Below are 22,307 nucleotides of genomic sequence, written 5' to 3' on the forward strand. Positions count from 1 at the left end.
TAAAATTCTGATTTCAGATTTGTCGATCGCTGAGGTATATTAACAAACGACCAAAACAGATTTGGCAAATTTTCGACGATTTTTGACGAAAATATAACATTTGTTTCTGCATTTCAGTAAAGTAAAGCGTGTGCTGTCAGTATTTTAAAAATTGAAACGTGGCTCATTGTAAATAACTCCATATGGGGAATAGGTGATGTTAACGATTATGTCATTGGTGCCATATTTATGACGTCATAATTCGACAGGGACAACGCTTAGTCTGATCAGTTTGAAATTTATTGAGCATGCGACAATTATGCGACAATTATTTAGAGAATATAAATTTATGATGTCTTCGCTCACATGGTCTGGCAGCCATATTGGATCAAAAAAAAAGAAACGTTCAAAAATAGAAGAGTTGGCTCACACCAAGTTGACTGCGTAGGGTAAGTATTCTATGAATACCATCTAGTTCTAGTAGCAACAGATTGAAATTCTCGCAAAGATATTTTTTGGTAGTTGGGAAGATCTTTGGTGTGGAAGAAAAAGCTTCCAAGACGTTCAGATTCCGAGTCAATTCTTTATTCGACTGCAATGGTAAAGCTCTCCAAGCCCCTGCCAGGAAACCCCGTCAACCCAAAGTTAAAGCATATTCACGTATTACAAAACCAAGGGTAAAATTATGCTGGTACAGATCCATATTCATAACTGAAGGTGAGGGCACCACCTGCATAACAGGAAAGGCTCAGGTCTGACTTTTGGATGACCAAAAGGTCTTCATGCCGATTGAGCATCTATACTTGTTGGCAGTACCTTCCGTTTTGCCTCCTGAAATGCTGTTTCCCATTTACAGGCAAACTCAACATTCCTTAAGTTTGATGAATTGAGGCAGTATTCCGAGCTCTGGCTGAGCAGCAGAAAATCACTGGAGGACTCTCAGGAAAGCCTACATCTGCTGAAGGTAACTCATGATGGTTTTTCCCAGGTATCGATATTGAGTTTAATGATACGCTGATGAGGCGGCCATTGGTGGATCGAGTAAATTTGTAAATCGTTGAGTAAATAACTAATCATGTGTGGATGGGCCAAATGTTTCTTTTTATGACATTTCCATTTTTTGGAATGTGTCTTTCAAGTTATTTGAAATTGATTTACTTCTTTATGCAATTTTCACAGAATGCTTTGAAAAATTCCTTTGTGCAAGGCCTTATACAAAGCAAGCTGATGATCAATCCGAAAAAACTGCTTTCTGATCTAAACCAGTACAGTAAGTTTACTGATTGACTATTCTGAACATTTATCATTATATATACCAAGTGTGCTCGAGTTACAGCAACCTAAATACTGTGATGGTTCCTGCAACCATAGAACTCGGGAATTTTTTATCATCCAAACCCAGCATTACTGTTGGACGATCACGATAGTCCAGAGATACATACTCACCTCTGCGGTGTCTATCCTGGGTTGGACTCTCGACCCAACTATGTGAGCTGTCATCGTGGGGTTTCGCAGGCATGACGAGGCATCAATGTGTGTGCCTCGAATGGGACATTAAACTTGCCGCCTCATCTGCAAGCATTAGGTGGTGAACGTCAAAGACGCCACGGTGTCCTTCATGAAGAGTAGGCCAGCCATCACCGACACCTGGCAAAATTTACAATTCCACCCGAACTGATATGAAAGTAATGGCAAACCGTTGTCAATAAATGCCAAATGCCCCATGCCAAATAAAATGCCAATAAAATGCCCCATACCAAATAAATAAACACATCCTCCAGCGTGCGACATTTCTGGGGCACCTTCGGCACCCGGCGATGCCGCAGTGCAGCACATGGAGACGGAATTTGGGAGGAAGCCAAGTACAATAATTGATTGAATAATTGTGCAATTAAAAGAAATAAATAATAACCATAAAATAATTATTTTCTTAATCAAGTGGCTAATAGCATACCTAAACCACGATTCCTTCATCCGAATCTGTAACCGACACATTCACACGACGCGTCTCCGCAATCTGTTTCAAACTGACCAAAATTTTGCAAACACACTCCCCGGACCCCAATGCAGTGATTGCCGCTGCAGGTGGATATAATACCCAGTGCTGAGATTGGTTCTTCCACGTTGGATCACTAATCTGGAAACCTTCACCACAACGCAGCATTACCTGATTAGGTCACAGGGAAATGGACATGTAATTATTCAGCATTTATATTATGAGAGGTTTGTACCTCATTTGCATCCGATGATGTCACACAAATAATTCACATCAACAACATTGACGTGTTTAGCTTTTATGGCAGAGAGTATAGATTCACATAGGTCAGCAAAATCATCCCTGTGTGACCAAAAATATTATCAGCTTCATGAGCTTCTGACATATAAATCGAAGAAGAATAATTTGTTATTGTCATTTATGCCATGCACATAGTAAAAGCAGACATTTTGTCATATTTATTTGGGATGTGTCATTTGTCCTTTATTGTGACAAGATTATTAACCTGAAAACTGAGTGAGATGTGGAGTTATGTGTGCTGTGCAGCAAATCTCAGTGAGAACGAATTGGCTGGTACCGTGCTCGCCATTACTGCACTCTCTGAATTCATGGTGAATGTGAGCGACTGCATTCTGCTCGATCGCTTCCGGGGAGTGAGCGATGAAACGTCACTCGCCAGCCGGATCCACGATCTTCAGCTCAAAAACAAACACATGGCCAGTGAGTTTGTGACTTATCGCAGATACCGTAAAATGGGGTGAATAAGGACAGCAAGGTGAATAGGGACACAAACTGAAAAAAAGTTCGGAATCTTTTTTTGCTGAAAATTGATAACCAGACTGAATTGTTGATATTTGGGTTGAAAGTGTTCTCTTGTTTTTTTAAAAAGCAACTTATAGTCCCTATTAACCCCATATATGGGCTAAATAGGAATAAATAGGATTTTTATGGCTGTCTCAGTGTCCCTATTCACCCCGTTTTACGGGTGAATAGGGACAGCCACTAATACAAAAAAATAATAATCAAGAAACAATCCTGAGTTTCCAACTTATTGCTAAATTGATAGCTCAGATGGATGCACATAATACGCACCCATAATATAAACCACGGTGCCAATGAAAAAAAATATGGGATAAAAAGTTTCTCCAAACTGTCCCTATTTCTTGATTATTATTTTTTTGTATTAGTGACCGTCACTATTCACCCGTAAAACGGGGTGAACAGGGACAGCCATAAAAATCCTATTTATTCCTATTTAACCCATATATGGGGTTAATAGGGACTATAAGTTGCTTTTTAAAAAAACAAGAGAACACTTTCAACCCAAATATCAACAATTCAGTATGGTTATCAATTTTCAGCGAAAAAAGATTCCGAACTTTTTTTTCAGTTTGTGCCCCTATTCACCTTGCTGTCCCTATTCTCCCCATTTTACGGTACGCTTCTTTATCATCGTGGATTCTACATGTGCCACTACTTTTGCTCGACCATATTTTTGTTCTTCATTATGTCAATTTATTTGCTTTTGTTACATTAGGGGTAAAATAGAAAAATTCTAACACTTCCCACAAACAGGAAGAAAATGGCACTAATAATATGATTTGGAATTGAATACTAAAACATGAAGATGCGTCATAAAAGTATGAATGATATCAAAGCCCATAACAAATGAAACATTTAATGTTATCTTTTTTGAATTTTTTTGAATTTGAAATTTTTTATGCTTTATTCACATGTAGTTTGTTGAATGACGTAGTTCACATTTTATATATTTTTGCAGAAATCAAGGCTCATGGAAGAGCTGATAACAGAGGGGTGTTAGCGTACGAGCCAATTCTTTTTAGGGGTGGAAACAGATTTACCCAAATTATGGCTATTTTGCCCAAATGTACACTTTGCTGGCACACAGATGTACTCCAGGAAGTTCAAACATCCATGACACGCATTCAAGGACGGATATACGACATTTTGAAAGTGTCGTAGTGCTTGATGGCGGGCGAAACCTCGGGAGTCGAGCAAAGTTGCTTCGTGCCAGATCTATAATAAATTCGATAATTATCATATTTTTCTATTATTTTAACCCCAAAAGGATTCCGATTAATTAATTGCAAAAATGGTCAAATATATGACAATTCACGTGAGTTTTTACATCACAGGCACAGGCAACATCACAGTCATCGTGATACTTTTATGCCCGAATTACAAAACTATGGTGCGCCGGCTTTGATTGGTGTGGGCGGGGGGACATTCGCCCCCCAACCCCTCACCCATACACACCTGCAGGGGGATGAACGCGTCACATCAAAAAAGAAAATTAGGGGAATCAGCAGACAGTAGATGGAAAATTGGGCAAGGAACAAACACAAGTAGGGACTTGCAGACATGGCAAGAAAACAGACGGGATAAATCGGCAAAAAAAGAAAGTCAGGAAAAGCTGACAACAGGATTGTGCAATTGCAGAAACCTTGATCTTGATCTCCCATCCAAAACCTTGATCTCTTCTACCCCCGTTAATTCACCCCAAATCCACTTTTATTTTGAAATACCGACTTTTTTCTTTCCTGGAAGTTCCAGCAGTGTCCATGTGTTTTATACTTTTCCACCCCCCCCCCCCCCCCCACCCTTCCCCCGCCTTCCCATGCCTCCTCCCCCCAAGCCCTCTCCCTCCCACAGATCTTCCATTGTCCCTTTTCTCTGCTGTTGTACTTGTGTGCTTCCCTCTCTCTCCCCATCTTGTCTCCCGCTCCCTTTTTTGTATGTTTTGTGTGTCGGTTTTTTTTTTTGGGGGAATTGATGTTAGCTCTTACACGAGCCTCGATTTTGTATACAAAAAAAAAAAATTGCAGGTAAACTAGAGAGAAGCGTTATTGAGAGAAGATGAAGATAAAGAACAAGGGGATGTCACGAGATGACAATGATCGACTGGAGGGAAGAGCATGACTAGACAAACTCAGGGAGGTGAGTCCTTAGTCGGGAGAAGGCAGGGAACAAAAGAATGGAGGTGAACAGCTACATTCAATTTGGGGAACAAGGTGTGGGTTCTTGAAGAGAGAGGTAAGGGGTCCTTTTGGAATTGGCGAAGTTTATTAACAATTTTAATGGAGTAGTAATTAACGCAATATTGCATAAATAATACACTGGATGCTACGCACCGGTACATCCGAATTGTTCATGTTAGAGCAACTAAAAATGTATAGTTCTACAATGATAAATGATGACAATACATCCAGGAGCATCTTCACTTGTATTCAAACCCTGGCCGAGTCATTCCCTGGCCGAGTCATACCGAAGACTTTACATATGGTACGTGCTGTGCTGCTTCCTTTCTTGACCCTCAGCATTTAAAGGATTGAGAGAGCATGGACAAATATCCATATATTGGCAACCATTGTTCAGGCTTGATTGACCGAATTGTCTGCTCCCGTGTTGAAGCTCCTTGTAAGGAATTGTTATTATTATAGCACAAGAAGTAAACTGAGGAAAGGTTCTTGCAAAAATGAAAGATGGAAAACATTTGAAATCAATGTCAAGGTAATGATATTGAAATATTCTATCAAAGGGAGAGATGGTGTCATGGAATTTAAATAATTAAATTAATTATTTTAAAAAAACCAATGTCCCCACCAACCAGAAGATTCCTACAGAGCTTAATACCCGGAGGATTTCACCTGGAAAAGTAGAGATATACATCAAAGAAAACGTCATGCAGACACACCAAATACACCAGCATACACAGTATCAGTATCAGCATACAGTATCGACAGCCGAGCGAAATCCTAAATTCTGAACTCAAGGCAAGTTCCTTTATATTGGCTGGAAAGAAAATAAATGGAATTGGGAGGGGCAAGTAGTGGGAGGAGCAAAGTACCAACTTCTAATCTGGTGTGTGGGTGTATCTCGGCATAAGGAAGAACGCTATTGAAAATTGGGTCGCCATGTCAAAATCCAAGATGGCCGCCACCATATATGTCTGAACCATGTGAGCGGAATATCTTGAACAATAAGCGAACTACTAACTTCTAATTTGATGTGTGGGTGTATCAAGGCATAAGGAAGAACGCTATTGAAAATTGGGTCGCCACGTCAAAATCCAAGATGGCCGCCACCATATATGTCTGAACATTGTGAGCGGAATATCTTGAAAAATAAACCAACTTCTCACTTCTAATCTGGTGTGTGGGTGTGTCTCCAACCCACTCGCAAATATTATCGACTCTTCCATGTTTTCGACGTCTTCCACTTTGTCAACTCGCATCACTTCACCGACGGGGGACCGAGGCGTAACGCTTGTTACTTTAGAACTTCCTGTATGAGTTTTGCAAGCACATGTCTGTAATTCATTCATCTTTTAACATTATTGTTCACAGGATTTGAGCATTTTGCTAGTTGACCAGTGAGGGTTATCATATTGTATTGGAAATTCACACATATAGTAACATGAGAACTTAATAAGTAGTGATACTAGTGATACAACTAGTGGTGATACAACTTCAATCAACAAAGATTAATGTTAAAACTTCAAACTTGCACGCTATTTCATAAGAAAGTCCTTATTTAATTTATTACTGCATCAATTACAGGTATTTATTTTCCCAATTGTCATATAAGAGTTGTCTATATGATATACGGCTTAGTAAATGACTCAAATCAACTGCATAGCAATTTATATGATTTAAAAGCAGCCAAAGATTAATTATTACTTGGGTATATGAAGATATTAATTTTTTTAAACTCCAACCAGCTATATTCTGCAATCTTCACTCGAGCTGTCTTATGTCAGTGGAAAATGCAAAACTGTATGTGCATTTTATGGCATAAGGCGCCTGGCGTTCTGTCCAGGTGGGAGGTCTTTATCCTATTTGACCAGTAAATCCCAAGGAATTATCATATAGAATATATGGACATATTTGTGTAAAAAAAAACCACCTTTAGAGGCCATTTTTCACACTACCACACCACACCTGTGTAGTATCAGAAAAAGTATAAACGTATGCCTGGGGGAAAGAGCTGTACACGAGGTCGTTATTTGGGATCGGCTTTTAGGATTTTCTGCACCTTCTTGAATGCAGACGAACTTTTGTTCCAAACCCTAATAAACTATAAGCTTTCCTTTAATTATGAATCATTCATTTGGATTATTTGATTCAGATTGTTTAAATCATTGCTGTTGTGGTGGCGACATGAAAACCCCAATTTTACCCAATGCCAGAGATAACTTGCCGACGCGAAGACTACTTTTAACTACTTGATGGAAGTCATAAAAAAAGAGACTTCCACAATGGTAGATGCAAATCAAAACCACGTCGTTTTTTCTCCTGCTTGTCATCCAAACACTCTCCATCAGGTGTCATCTTCCACGAAGTTCCGACCAACAAGAAGCCATCTCGACGCCTCAACTACACGATACGTCTCGGCATCAACACCGTAATGCCGACAGACCGAGTGGAGGACCTTATTTGGGGAATTGGACCGGTCACGCAGCGCTCAAAAATGAACTATCAGTGGCCATTCCTGCCCCTCCAAGATATGTTTGAACGTGCTGCTGTGGAAGTCCTCGTGGACCGTCCAGTTGATGAACCCCTCGTACAGACCCAACCTTTCCCTTTCCCCTGCCACGTCTCGGATAGGTAATTCGAAAGCGGATGCGCGACAGTATTACTATTCACGCAAATAACCAATGGTGTGCACCTTTTTGGGATGCACTTATCCGTTAAACAGTATTATTCGTTGATGCAGGTTGTCATGATTCATCCAGTCGAATTAAATCGGTAAAAGTTTATTATTGGAAAGCTGGAGTTGCACAAGTCGGTACAGAGCCGCCTTGTTCACGGCAGGTATTGAAGTGTTGACTCACTCATTCCCTTGTTTATTTTTATAACCTTTTTTTACTTCAGCTTTGTGAAACATATTGGCCTGTCACTTCCCCTCATCATGATACTGGCTTGGGTCCTGGTCGTACCTTACACTGCAAAGTGCCTCGTTGAAGAAGAAGAGATGAAAGTGAAGCAGGTGAGTACTTCGTCCGCTTTGATGAACAACATTATACGAGCACACCTGATGTGAAATATGAACACCACATTACACTACCACACCTGATGAGAAATATGAACAGCATCACACTACCACTCCTGATGTGAAATATGAACAACATCACACGACCACACCTGATGTGAAATATTAACAGCATCACACTACCACACCTGATGTGAAATATGAACAACATCACACTACCACACCTGATGTGAAATATTAACAGCATCACACTACCACACCTGATGTGAAATATTAACAGCATCACACTACCACACCTGATGTGAAATATTAACAGCATCACACTACCACACCTGATGTGAAATATTAACAGCACCACACTACCACACCTGATGTGAAATATTAACAGCATCACACTACCACACCTGATGTGAAATATTAACAGCATCACACTACCACACCTGATGTGAAATATGAACAGCATCACACTACCACACCTGATGTGAAATATGAACAACATCACACTACCACACCTGATGTGAAATATTAACAGCATCACACTACCACACCTGATGTGAAATATGAACAGCACATCACACTACCACACCTGATGTGAAATATTAACAGCATCACACTACCACACCTGATGTGAAATATTAACAGCATCACACTACCACACCTGATGTGAAATATTAACAGCATCACACTACCACACCTGATGTGAAATATGAACAGCACATCACACTACCACACCTGATGTGAAATATGAACAACATCACACGACCACACCTGATGTGAAATGTGAACAGCATCACACTACCACACCTGATGTGAAATATGAACAGCATCACACTACCACACCTGATGTGAAATATGAACAGCACATCACACTACCACACCTGATGTGAAATATGAACAGCATCACACTACCACACCTGATGTGAAATGTGAACAACATCACACTACCACACCTGATGTGAAATATTAACAGCATCACACTACCACACCTGATGTGAAATATTAACAGCATCACACTACCACACCTGATGTGAAATATGAACAGCACATCACACTACCACACCTGATGTGAAATATTAACACCATCACACTACCACACCTGATGTGAAATGTGAACAGCACATCACACTACCACACCTGATGTGAAATATGAACAGCATCACACTACCACACCTGATGTGAAATATGAACAGCATCACACTACCACACCTGATGTGAAATATGAACAGCATCACACTACCACACCTGATGTGAAATGTGAACAACATCACACTACCACACCTGATGTGAAATATTAACAGCATCACACTACCACACCTGATGTGAAATATTAACAGCATCACACTACCACACCTGATGTGAAATATGAACAACATCACACTACCACACCTGATGTGAAATATGAACAACATCACACGACCACACCTGATGTGAAATATGAACAGCACATCACACTACCACACCTGATGTGAAATATTAACAGCATCACACTACCACACCTGATGTGAAATATTAACAGCACATCACACTGCCACACCTGATGTGAAATATTAACAGCATCACACTACCACACCTGATGTGAAATATGAACAACATCACACTGCCACACCTGATGTGAAATATTAACAACATCAAACTACCACACCTGATGTGAAATATTAACACCACATTACACTACCACACCTGATGTGAAATATGAACAACATCACACGACCACACCTGATGTGAAATATTAACAGCATCACACTACCACACCTGATGTGAAATATGAACAACATCACACTACCACACCTGATGTGAAATATGAACACCACATTACACTACCACACCTGATGTGAAATATGAACAACATCACACGACCACACTTGATGTGAAATATGAACAACATCACACTACCACACCTGATGTGAAATATGAACACCACATTACACTACCACACCTGATGTGAAATATGAACAACATCACACGACCACACCTGATGTGAAATATTAACAGCATCACACTACCACACCTAATGTGAAATATGAACAACATCACACTACCACACCTGATGTGAAATATGAACAACATCACACTGCCACACCTGATGTGAAATATTAACAACATCACACTACCACACCTGAAGTGAAATATGAACAACATCACACTACCACACCTGATGTGAAATATGAACAACATCACACTACCACACCTGATGTGAAATATTAACACCATCACACTACCACACCTGATGTGAAATATGAACAACATCACACGACCACACCTGAAGTGAAATATGAACAACATCACACTACCACACCTGATGTGAAATATGAACAACATCACACTACCACACCTGATGTGAAATATTAACACCATCACACTACCACACCTGATGTGAAATATGAACAACATCACACGACCACACCTGATGTGAAATATAAACAGCATCACACTACCACACCTGATGTGAAATATTAACAGCATCACACGACCACACCTGATGTGAAATATGAACAACATCACACTACCACACCTGATGTGAAATATTAACAGCATCACACTGCCACACCTGATGTGAAATATTAACAGCACATCACACGACCACACCTGATGTGAAATATTAATAGCATCACACTGCCACACCTGATGTGAAATATGAACACCACATTACACTAGCACACCTGATGTGAAATATGAACAGCACATCACACTACCACACCTGATGTGAAATATGAACAGCATATCACACTACCACACCTGAAGTGAAATATTAACAGCATCACACTATCACACCTGATGTGAAATATGAACAGCACATCACACTACCACACCTGATGTGAAATATGAACAACATCACACTACCACACCTGATGTGAAATATTAACAGCATCACACTACCACACCTGATGTGAAATATGAACAGCACATCACACTACCACACCTGATGTGAAATATGAACAGCACATCACACTACCACACCTGATGTGAAATATGAACAACATCACACTACCACACCTGATGTGAAATATTAACAGCATCACACGACCACACCTGATGTGAAATATGAACAGCACATCACACTACCACACCTGATGTGAAATATGAACAGCACATCACACTAGCACACCTGATGTGAAATATGAACAGCACATCACACTACCACACCTGATGTGAAATATGAACAGCACATCACACTACCACACCTGATGTGAAATATTAACAGCATCACACGGCCACACCTGATGTGAAATATGAACTGCATGACATGACCACACCTGATGTGAAATATGAACAGCACATCACACTAGCACACCTGATGTGAAATATGAACAGCACATCACACTATCACACCTGATGTGAAATATGAACAGCACATCACACGACCACACCTGATGTGAAATATTAACAGCATCACACGGCCACACCTGATGTGAAATATGAACTGCATGACACTACCACACCTGATGTGAAATATGAACTGCATGACACTACCACAACTGATGTGAAATATGAACAACATCACACTACCACACCTGATGTGAAATATGAACACCACATTACAATACCACACCTGATGTGAAATATGAACACCACATTACACTACCACACCTGATGTGAAATATGAACACCACGTTACACTACCACACCTGATGTGAAATATGAACAGCACATCACACTACCACACCTGATGTGAAATATGAACACCACATTACACTACCACACCTGATGTGAAATATTAACACCACATTACACTACCACACCTGACGTGAAATATGAACACCACATTACACTATCACACCTGATGTGAAATATGAACACCACATTACACTACCACACCTGATGTGAAATATGAACACCACATTACACTACCACACCTGATGTGAAATATGAACACCACATTACACTACCACACCTGATGTGAAATATGAACACCACATTACACTACCACACCTGATGTGAAATATGAACAGCACATTACACTACCACACCTGATGTGAAATATGAACACCACATTACACTACCACACCTGATGTGAAATATGAACACCACATTACACTACCACACCTGATGTGAAATATGAACACCACATTACACTACCACACCTGATGTGAAATATGAACACCACATTACACTACCACACCTGATGTGAAATATGAACACCACATTACACTACCACACCTGATGTGAAATATGAACACCACATTGCACTACCACACCTGATGTGAAATATGAACACCACATTACACTACCACACCTGATGTGAAATATGAACACCACATTACACTACCACACCTGATGTGAAATATGAACACCACATTACACTACCACACCTGATGTGAAATATGAACAACATCACACGACCACACCTGATGTGAAATATGAACAACATCACACGACCACACCTGATGTGAAATATGAACTGCATGACACTACCACACCTGATGTGAATGTGTGTGCGTCTGTCCAGTACGTAACTTGTTTTACCATTCGAGTTTTGTCATCAAAATTTCACCAAAACTTTGTTATGATAATACGGAGAAGGCAAATTAATAATTTGGTCAAAAGGTCAAAGGTCAGCATCACATAAAATCATCAATTTTCATCCAGTTGACCTGAAATTTAAACTTACCATTTGAGTTTTGTCATCAAATTTTCACAAATCTTCGTTAGGAGAATATGGAGAAGGTAAATTAATAATTTGGTCAAATATAGGAAAGGTCAAATGTTAGCATCACATAAAATCGTCAATTTACACCTGATTGACCTGAAATTTAAAGAATTTGCATATCGGGTCACTGAATCCGTTCACTAATCAAAAGATAGGAATCTTGTTTCTTTTAGATCAAAAGGTCAAAGTTCAAGGTTGTATAAAATCATAAATTTTTTGCCCAATTGACCTGAAATTTTAATAATTTGCATATTGGGTCACAGAATTGGTTCACCAATCAAAAGCTAGAAGCTAATTTTTTAATATTTAAAGCTCAAATATCAAGACTGCATAAAATCATCAATTTCATTTTGCATTTTTTATCCCGTTTTCGTTATTTTGCGCATACGGAAGAAGAAGAAGACGTCTGCACGCAAATGGACACGGACAAGTTTTGTTAATTTTAAAATGCTTTCTAGTTATTAGTTGTAGTCATGGCAGGTTAATAAAATACCACCAACATTATGAATGGTGATACTCCTCACTGACATTATTGGACTACAATACAACACAAATAATCCATGTTTCCCTTTATCCCACAGTACTTGCAGATGATGGGTGTACTTCCTTTCAGCCGTTTCCTGACATGGATCCTCACCAAAAGCATTTCCATAATATTCATCAGTTTCATGCTTTCTATCATTCTCAAGGCTAGTCAAACACTGTTCAAAAGTGATGGCCTACTCCTCTTCTTCCTCTTTCTCACCTTTGGCCTGTCCATTTTATCACTGTCCTACCTCATCGCCTCCCTGCATTCGCGGGCCAGCATAGCCGCCCTCACTGGCTGCTTCATCTACATCCTGAGCTTCTTCCCGTACATGTCTCTTACGTCCATCAACATCGAAGTGCCCACTTGGCTCGAAGGCATCTCGGTAAGTCCACCGGTATATTTGGTACTTGTCATGCACGCGCTTCTTGTCGGTCCATACCTGCATCTCGATGAATCGGTTTTTAGTTTGACCTTTGGCGTGACATTCCTTCTTGAAGTTCATTTCAAAAAATACTCTTCAGACAACATTAAATGTCAATTTTTGAGACTTCGCTTCACATTAAGATTAGGTATTTTGTAAGACGTTTGACTTGTTTCTCTTTTTGTTCCAGTGTTTGCTCGCACCAACTGCTCTGAGCTACGCCTTTAAAGTCATTGTACATTTTGAGGAGCTGGATATAGGTGAGTCCATCTAATGATGAACAAGTGTTTGATTACTCCAGCATTCCGACAACTCGCCATGGCCCGTTCCACATCGACCTCTGTACAACATTCTTGCGCATATGTCTAGTCAAATGTGGTTTGTACAAGGAATCCTATTCCCATGTAGAGGCCATATGGCCTGTCATATCTGTGCCCCAGTCATGCCCCACCAGTCTCACTTACTGCAATTAATGCTATTTTGGCAATTAACCTCAAGCAAGGAATTACGGAAAAGGAAGCGGCACACAATGCCCCATTATTTTTTTTTAAGAAACCTTGGAATTATTAATGTCCGCATCATATAATTCAGTCAAGACAGCTTCATCGAGGTAGCCAATCTGAAGGTGTTCCAAATTTGAATGCCTCCACCTGAACTGTGCCAGAATGGTAGTTTTTAGTTTATTGTGATCTCATGAGGGATCATGATGGGGATGATGAGGGGAGTGTCGTTGAAACTGAAGGGAAAGGTGTATGCTGCATGTGTGAGAAGTGTTATGATTTATGGGAGCGAGACATGGGTAATGAACGTAGAGCAGCAACGAAGGCTGGAAAGGGTGGAAATGCGAATGGTTCGGTGGATGTGCGGAGTATCGTTGAGAGAGAGGAAGACAAATGATGATTTGCGAAAGATGATGGGAATAGAGCCTGTGATGGATGCTGTGAAGAGGAACAGGTTGAGATGGTTTGGTCATGTGTTGAGGAAGGATGAAAGTGACTGGTTGAGAAGAGTGATGGAAATGAATGTAGAAGGAAGTAGAGGACGAGGAAGACCGAGAAAGACTTGGCTAAAGATGGTGGAAGAAGAAATGTGGGCAAGGGGGTTAACAAGGAGAGATGCAGAAAATAGGGCAAAATGGAGAAGATTGTCATGGGGACCGCAAGTCTAACCCCCGCTCTAGCAGGGAAAATGGCCTTAAAATGCATGTTGTGTTGTTGTTATGAGGGATCATACCTTGACGAGTAAATCATCATCTGTGAGGAGCAGGCATTAGATTGCACCTCTTCGTTACACAATCTGTGTACTGTGGCCACCAGATTGACAAGACAGGTACTCGGCCTGTCCAGGAGTTAGTGTAGGCCAGGGTTGATGTCCCTCAACCAAGGAATGGAAATTAGCTGAAAGTGTTTCTTGCGACGTTGCTCGGATGCATCATTGCTCGGGGCATGGCTTAGTCGCACATCTTGCGATTTTTTTTTTGTATACTAAGTCGAGGCTCGTGTAAAAGCTAACTCATAGAATATATATAATAATGGCAGCAGCAGACAAGAGGGGGAGAGAGAGGAAGCACAACACCAGTGGAGAACAGGAACATCTGGAGATCTGTGGAAGGGAGAGGGCTGGGGTGGGGTACACGGGATAAACAAGATGGACACTACAAGGACTTTCAGGAAAGAAGTCGGAATTTGAAGGAGATGGATTTGGGGTGAATTAACGAGGGTAGGAAAGATCAATGTTTTGGATGAGCGAAGATAAGAGATGGTGGTGAACAGCTGTTATAAAGACCTGGAGGGAGGAGTTGGATTGAGGAGAGTGCGGGAGTTTGTTCCAGAGGCGGGAGAAAAGCGGAATGAAAGAGTGAAGGTGAGCAGAGAGTCTTGCTTTTGGAAGTTTCACCAGAAGTGGGTTGCTGACGGATCTTGTGCGTCCTGCAGGAATATTTTGAGCACCGAGCAGGGGGAGCTAGGCCGGAGAGGAGTCGGCAGAAGACAGAAAGACCACCAACCTGCCTGCGGTGAGTGAGTGAAAGGCCCTCGGAGTTAGCTTAATCGCGGGAGATTTCATTGATTCTGAAAGCTTTGGTTTCAACAGCGTGAAGCCGAGCTAGGTGTGAGGCAGGAGCACCGGCCCAGAGGGGAGAGTAGTATTCCAACAAGCTGTGGAAGAAAGCCTTGTATGTGGTCTTTATTGCAGTATTGCCAAGTAGCAGAATTGCAGTAGCAGAACTCAGTAGTGCCAAGGAAGGACTTCGCACGACGGAGGATGCACAGTCGGCGACGAGCTTTGGAAGCCAGCTTTGAAATGTGGTTTTCACAGGAAAGATCATGGCTGACAGAGAGACCCAATTTACTGTTGACGTTGAATTACTATTAATGATTCATGTAGGGGCATTTCGTGGGAATTGGTTGTTGAACAGTAGCAGGCCTTTCAGCAGTCAAAGCAGTTGTGGAGGTAAGCAAAGGTTCCTGTGCATATCGACAGTAATAATCTACTCGTGCTATCAGTGGATGCTTCATCATGTGGCGTTGGTGCAGTATTGTTTTATGCACTATAGGAGGACACCCAAATGACCATTGCGTCTACCTCAAGGACCCTTAACCAGGCAGAATGAAAAGGTTAGCAGTCATTGTTTGAATGAAGCAATCATTTCATCAATCCATTTGGGTTTGCTATGTGGAGATTCATAGGGTTCATAATCCCTTGTTGGGTTTACTGGGTGAGGACCGACCTATCCCGCAGTTGGTATCACCAAGAGTCATTTGATGGGGAGTAATCCTTGCTGCTTATTTGTACTCGCTTAAGTATAAACTGGGATGGGCTCATGGAAATTGTGATGCACCGAGTGGATTATCTTTGCCACAGAGTCTGTCAAACTCCCAGTTTGCCTGAGACAGAGTTTGCCGTGCACATTATGGATATGTACTTGTCTCCAATGAACTGATTAGATGTTAAGACTTGGGATAGAATGGACCCATTGTTATGTCGGGTCTACAGGCAAATGGATAGGGACGTCCTGACCAATATCCGTGTGAGGAACTCAATTCCTATTCCAATCTCAGAGGGGAATTGAGTATGAATTGTGACGGTATCTTATGGGGCCATCCCATAATCATTGCTAATAATGATAATAACCATTCCTTTCACGCCATGAGGTGCATAGGAGCTCCCGAGGAAGTTTTATTGGCTAAGGAGTACAATCCTGGACGGGTCGCCACTCCGACGCAGGATACTCAAATGGTTTATTACCCCAGTAAGAACCACCTTTAGGGGCCATTTTTCCCCGCAGAGCAGGGGTTGGCCTTTTTCGGGCACCGTGGTCCCCTTTTTGAAAGCAATGTTTTATGGCCGGATGCCCTTCCTGCCGCCAACCCTGTTAGTCACCTCCTGCGACGTAATCTAGTGCTCATTTTGCCAACCTCGGAAGGCTGACAGGCTGAGTCAACCCTTGTGGTGTTACTTTAATGGGGACATCAGGGGCTCAAACTCAAGACCCTAAGATCTTAAGCCAGCCACATTAACCGTTAAGCCAACACCAGTCATATCCGATTATTATACTTGACATAAAATCCTTCCTTTTCTCCAATGACCTGAATTCAGATCATCAGGTTGGTTTCCGACCTGGTCATTCTACCATGGACATGCTGTGTCTACTCTCCCAACAATGGATGGAAGCCCTCAATCTCAGCCATGAGATCAGGGCTGTCTCTCTGGACATACAGTGCCCTCTATAAGTATTGGTGAAGTCATGAAGTCAAATTTGTTATGATTGCTACTGTATATACTCAAGAAATTTGGATTTGAGATCAAAACATGAATATGAGGCAAGAGAACAGAAGGTCAGATTTCATTTCTTTGTATTTCTAAGAATATATGTTTTACCATTGTAGATGGTAAAATGACTGACAGGTACTTCTTGTTGCGTTGATCAGTCACACATAAAAGAGCTGTGAATGTCGAGTTTTGGTTTTAGCCTTTGATTTTGCTTTTGGAGTCAGAAGGCAAAAACCAACATGAAGACCAGAAAACTGTCTATGAAAGAAAAGCAAGCAATTTGAAGCTGAAAGAACAAAAGAATTCAATTAGAACCACAGCACAAAAATTGGGCATAACAATTACAACAATTTGGAATATTTTGAAAAACAAAAAAATACGAGTCTACTTTGCAATAGACAACAGCCAGGTCGGCCAAGGAAAACAACTGCAGTTGAGGACAGAAAAATCATCAGAGCTGTGAACAAAAACCCTTAAACAACTGTCAATGACGTCACCAACAACCTCCAGAGTGCAGGGGTGAAAGTATCACAATCGACCATTCACAGAATACTTTGACAGCAGAATTACAAAGGCTACAGTGCAAGATGCAAACCTCTCATCAGCACCAAAAATAGAAAGGCCAGATTAGAATTTGCCAAGAAGTACAGAGTCAAAATAAAGACCAACAAGCGTTACGCCTAGGTCCCCCGTCGGGGAAGTGATGTGAGTTGACAAAGTGGAAGAAGCAGAAAACATGCTATGATATGATATTTCGCTCACAAGGTTCAGACTTTCGCTCTTTCACGAGCCTCGATCTTGTATACAAAACAAACAAAAAAAAAGACGTACATGGAGGCGGCCATCTTGGATTTTGACGTGGCGACCCAATTTTCAATAGCGTTCTTCCTTATGCCTAGATACACCCACACACCAGATTAGAAGTTGGTACTTCGCTTATTTTTCAAGATATTCCGCTCACAATGTTCAAACATACATGGCGGCGGCCATCTTGGATTTTGACGTGCCGGCCCAATTTTCAAGAGGGCTATTCTTTATGCCTAGATACACCCACACACCAGATTAGAAGTTGGTACGTCGCTTATTTTTCAAGATATTCAGCTCACAAGGTTCAGACATACATGGCGGCGGCCATCTTGAATTTTGACATGGCGACCCAATTTTCAATAGGGTTCTTCCTTATGCCTAGATACACCCACACACCAGATTAGAAGTTGGTACTTCGCTTATTTTTCAAGATATTTCGCTCACAAGGTTCAGACATATATATGGTGGCGGCCATCTTGGATTTTGACGTGGCGACCCAATTTTCAATAGCGTTCTTCCTTGTGCCTAGATACACCCACACACCAGATTAGAAGTTGGTACTTCGCTTATTTTTCAAGATATCCAGTTTACGAGGTTCAGACATCCATGGCGGCGGCCATCTTGGATTTTGACGTGGCGACCCAATTTTCAATAGGGTTCTTTCTTGTTCCTAGATACACCCACGCACCAGATTAGAAGTTGGTACGTCGCTTATTTTTCAAGATATTCCACTCACAAGGTTCAGACATACATGGCATCAGACGTACATGGCGGCGGCCATCTTGGATTTTGACGTGGGTTGCACCCACACACCAAATTCGAATATGGTCCTTCGCTTACGCACGCACGCACATATGCATGCATGCACGCACGCACACCCGCACGCACGCATGCACGCCCGCCCGCACGCACGGACGGACGGACGGACGGACGGACGGACACACGGATGGATGGGAAAACCTTAGTCCCCCTTTCGCTCCGCGGTGCAACGGGGGACAATTACTGCACTGTAGTTACAAGAAGGAAGCCAGTAGAGTTCTGGAACAAAGGTTTATGGACAGATGAGACCAAGATAAACCTTTGCCAAAACGATGGAAAGGCGAAAGTGTGGGGAAAGGAAGGAACTGCATTTGATCCAAAGCATACTACCTCACCTGTGAAGCATGGTGGAGGTAGTGTCATGGCTTGGGTTTGCGTGGTTGCCTCTGGAACTGGCTCACTCATTTTTATTGATGATGTAACTAATGATGGCAGCAGCAGAATGAATTCCAAAGTGTACAGAAACATTTTGTCTGCCTAATGTACAAGAAAATGCCTCCAAACTCATTGGGGAGCGTTTCACCTGCAGCAAGACAATGACCCAAAACACACTGACAACGCATCCAAGGAGTTCATTAGGGGAAAAATTGGAAGGTTTTAGACTGGCCAAGTGAATCTCCTGATTTAAATCCAATGGAGCATGAATTTCACTTCCTGAAGAGGAGACAAAATTCAGAAACCCCCAAAACAAACAACAACTGAAAATGGCTGCAATAAAGACTTGACAAAGCATCTCAAAGGAAGATACCAATAGTTTGGTGATGTCGATGGGTCATGGGCTCGATGCAGTTATTGCATGCAAGGGATATGTAACCAAATAATAACTATTATATACCGGTACTACTTTAATTTACATTATGTTAATCTGTTCCAATACTTGTACTTACCTAAAATGGGGAGACTGAACATAAAAAGTGCTACTTGTTCTTCAATGGTTAAACATATATAAATGGAAATACCATGAAATAAAATCTGACCTTCCGTACTCTTGTCTCATATTCATATTTTGATCTCAAATCTAAATTTCTTGAGCAAACAGCAATAATAACAAACTTGACTTCACTGTTCCAATACTTATGGAGGGAACTGTATATCAATTTTAGCCCTATCACTCAATGGTGATGAATCACTGAAGAAATGATATTATCCAGAACCAGATCTTCACCAAAATCGAATCATTTCATCCTTATCACATACACAAACTATCAACCAAGTTTCGTCCAAATACGTCAACAACCTTTTGAGATATCATGTTCACAGACAGGGGTGAAAACAACCGCCTTCCACTTTCGGTGGCGGAGGTAATAATATGTAAGTTGGTAATAACAAGGGGCGATATTTCCACCTTTTAAAAACTCAGTGTTTTCTCTCATTTATATATTTTATTTTATAAAAACGAACTATTTCACTTCGTACTTTTGCTTAATTTTCAGTTTTTAAAAATCCCTTGAAAACAAATGTCGTAAGGGTAAAAATTGAATATTGAGCTATAATCTACCAACTATACATAGATATCTACAAAAATACATATAGTTATCTCCACAATTTAATTTACCCTTTGCTGTAACGCAAGATTACCACCAAATAATCTGATGAAAATGTCGCAAAGTAAATGTCATGTGAGTCAAAGTTTCCGCAGCGCACCGGAGGCTTCACGGCGCTGGTCGCATTCTCTGTTGTTTTCTTTTTCTCATGCAGGAATCCAGTGGCACAACCAGTACTCCAAGTTCCTGCCAATCAATTACTTCAGCTTTTTCTGGTGGATGCTATTCATAGATTCCATTATTTACTTCCTGCTCGGCTGGTATATCTTTAACGTGTTCCCAGGTATGGCAACATTACAACTTGTACACTGGAACAATCCGAAATGAAACCTTTTTGCAATTGGCATTACACAAAGAGTGTCTCCTTGGTTTTTATATAACGACTTCCTAATTTGAAGTATCGATAAGTGCTCACAAGTAAAAACAATTTTAGGTTCCATAACAGTTTTTTATTGTGATGCTGAGAAAGTGTTTCATCTTTCACGAGCCTAGAACTTGTATACAAAAAAAAACAAAAAAAAACTCAAATCCGACAGGATGTTACATCGATAGCGCACTTACCTTTGAGCTGTGTAGTTTAGGTTTGATTCTCAATCAGACTACAAACTGTCAGATTGGGGATTCGCAGGAAAGTTGTTGTATCCCGAAGTGTGCCGTCCCCTAGGTGGATGTGAAGCTGGGTTTCCCGACCTCTTCAAGATGCATGGTCCAATTTTGTTCAAACTTGGCACAAGCACGGCACTTGATGGCATACACGTACACCTCACTTTATTTTGTGGCCATTCACCAAACGGCGAATGTTGGCTTTGAGGCATCAAACCACTTTAGCTCCAGAGACAGCGTTAGTTGTTAGAACGTAAAGATCCCACGGTGTCCTTTAGAAATTGAAGGTGAGTTATCAGCGTTAACAAATAAATTTCTGCCCTAATCCATTTCAGTAAACATCAGGCCTGGTCAGCCAGTTGGTTGAAAAAAAAAACAGGCTAAAAACCGTGCCCAGCTGACCCCACCAGAAGGTGAGAATAATTGGTGCAGTAGTAGTAGTAGTAGTAGTAGTAGTAGTAGGTTAAAAAGTGTTTAATCCAATTACTGTGACATCACAAAGTAGTCTGTGTCATTGTCTGTCCACATTGCTTAAAATATTCATAAACATGAATATACACCTTGTTACGTGTTCCTCCCCGACCTCCTGGACCCGGTATACCTCCGAACCCCGAGAGGAACCACGGCAGAAAAATATGTTATTCCGTGTCAAAATCAATATTGAAACCACACCAATGGTTATCCACAAACAAAGAATATATTAAAAGCACACAGTAATAACAATACAACAATGATAGCAATCAACCATACAATCAATATATCTTAAGATGGTACTATCCTCTCAAGTAACAGAACTCACTGCGTTCCCAGTGAACGAAACAGAACACTCCTCAGTGTCTCTATAACTCAACGGGGACCCCGGCGAAGAGGCGATGAGGCAAAGAGGCGAGAAAGGAGGTGTAGGCAAGGCATGGACCGTCACGTGGTCCAGTCCAACAGCGAACTGGCGGTGGACAGGGAAATCCCAAAGACGCGATCCAGACGTGCACATTCACCGTTCAATCAGCGAACCGCAGCGTAATCTTCAAACGCCGCTTTAGTGCACACCCATCCCCAGCAGACCACCGAAGGGTGAGACAAGCTGATGCGGCAAAAACCTTTTTCAGCGAACGACGCGCGAGGTTCAAAATGGCGGACGGCTCTTACTCGAGCCGACGCCTCTAGGCGAGGATTCTCCG

At 41.3% G+C, this 22,307-nt stretch overlaps 1 protein-coding gene across 2 annotated transcripts in view; it reads left to right on the plus strand.

Moving 5' to 3' along the window:
• Positions 1 to 22,307, plus strand: part of LOC137428976 (glucosylceramide transporter ABCA12) — a 182,589-nt gene that overhangs the window by 70,568 nt on the left and 89,714 nt on the right. For both annotated transcript variants that reach the window (XM_078780893.1, XM_068118914.2), the window contains exons 14-21: positions 836 to 943; positions 1,159 to 1,249; positions 2,522 to 2,695; positions 7,320 to 7,602; positions 7,870 to 7,984; positions 13,217 to 13,546; positions 13,776 to 13,845; positions 20,681 to 20,809. In XM_078780893.1, coding sequence (XP_078637019.1) covers positions 836 to 943; positions 1,159 to 1,249; positions 2,522 to 2,695; positions 7,320 to 7,602; positions 7,870 to 7,984; positions 13,217 to 13,546; positions 13,776 to 13,845; positions 20,681 to 20,809 — 1,300 coding nt within the window. The remainder of the gene's footprint in view (positions 1 to 835; positions 944 to 1,158; positions 1,250 to 2,521; positions 2,696 to 7,319; positions 7,603 to 7,869; positions 7,985 to 13,216; positions 13,547 to 13,775; positions 13,846 to 20,680; positions 20,810 to 22,307) is intronic.

Source organism: Myxine glutinosa, chromosome 6 (assembly GCF_964187855.1).
Source record: "Myxine glutinosa chromosome 6, kmMyxGlut1.1, whole genome shotgun sequence".
NCBI classification, from domain to species: domain Eukaryota; kingdom Metazoa; phylum Chordata; class Myxini; order Myxiniformes; family Myxinidae; genus Myxine; species Myxine glutinosa.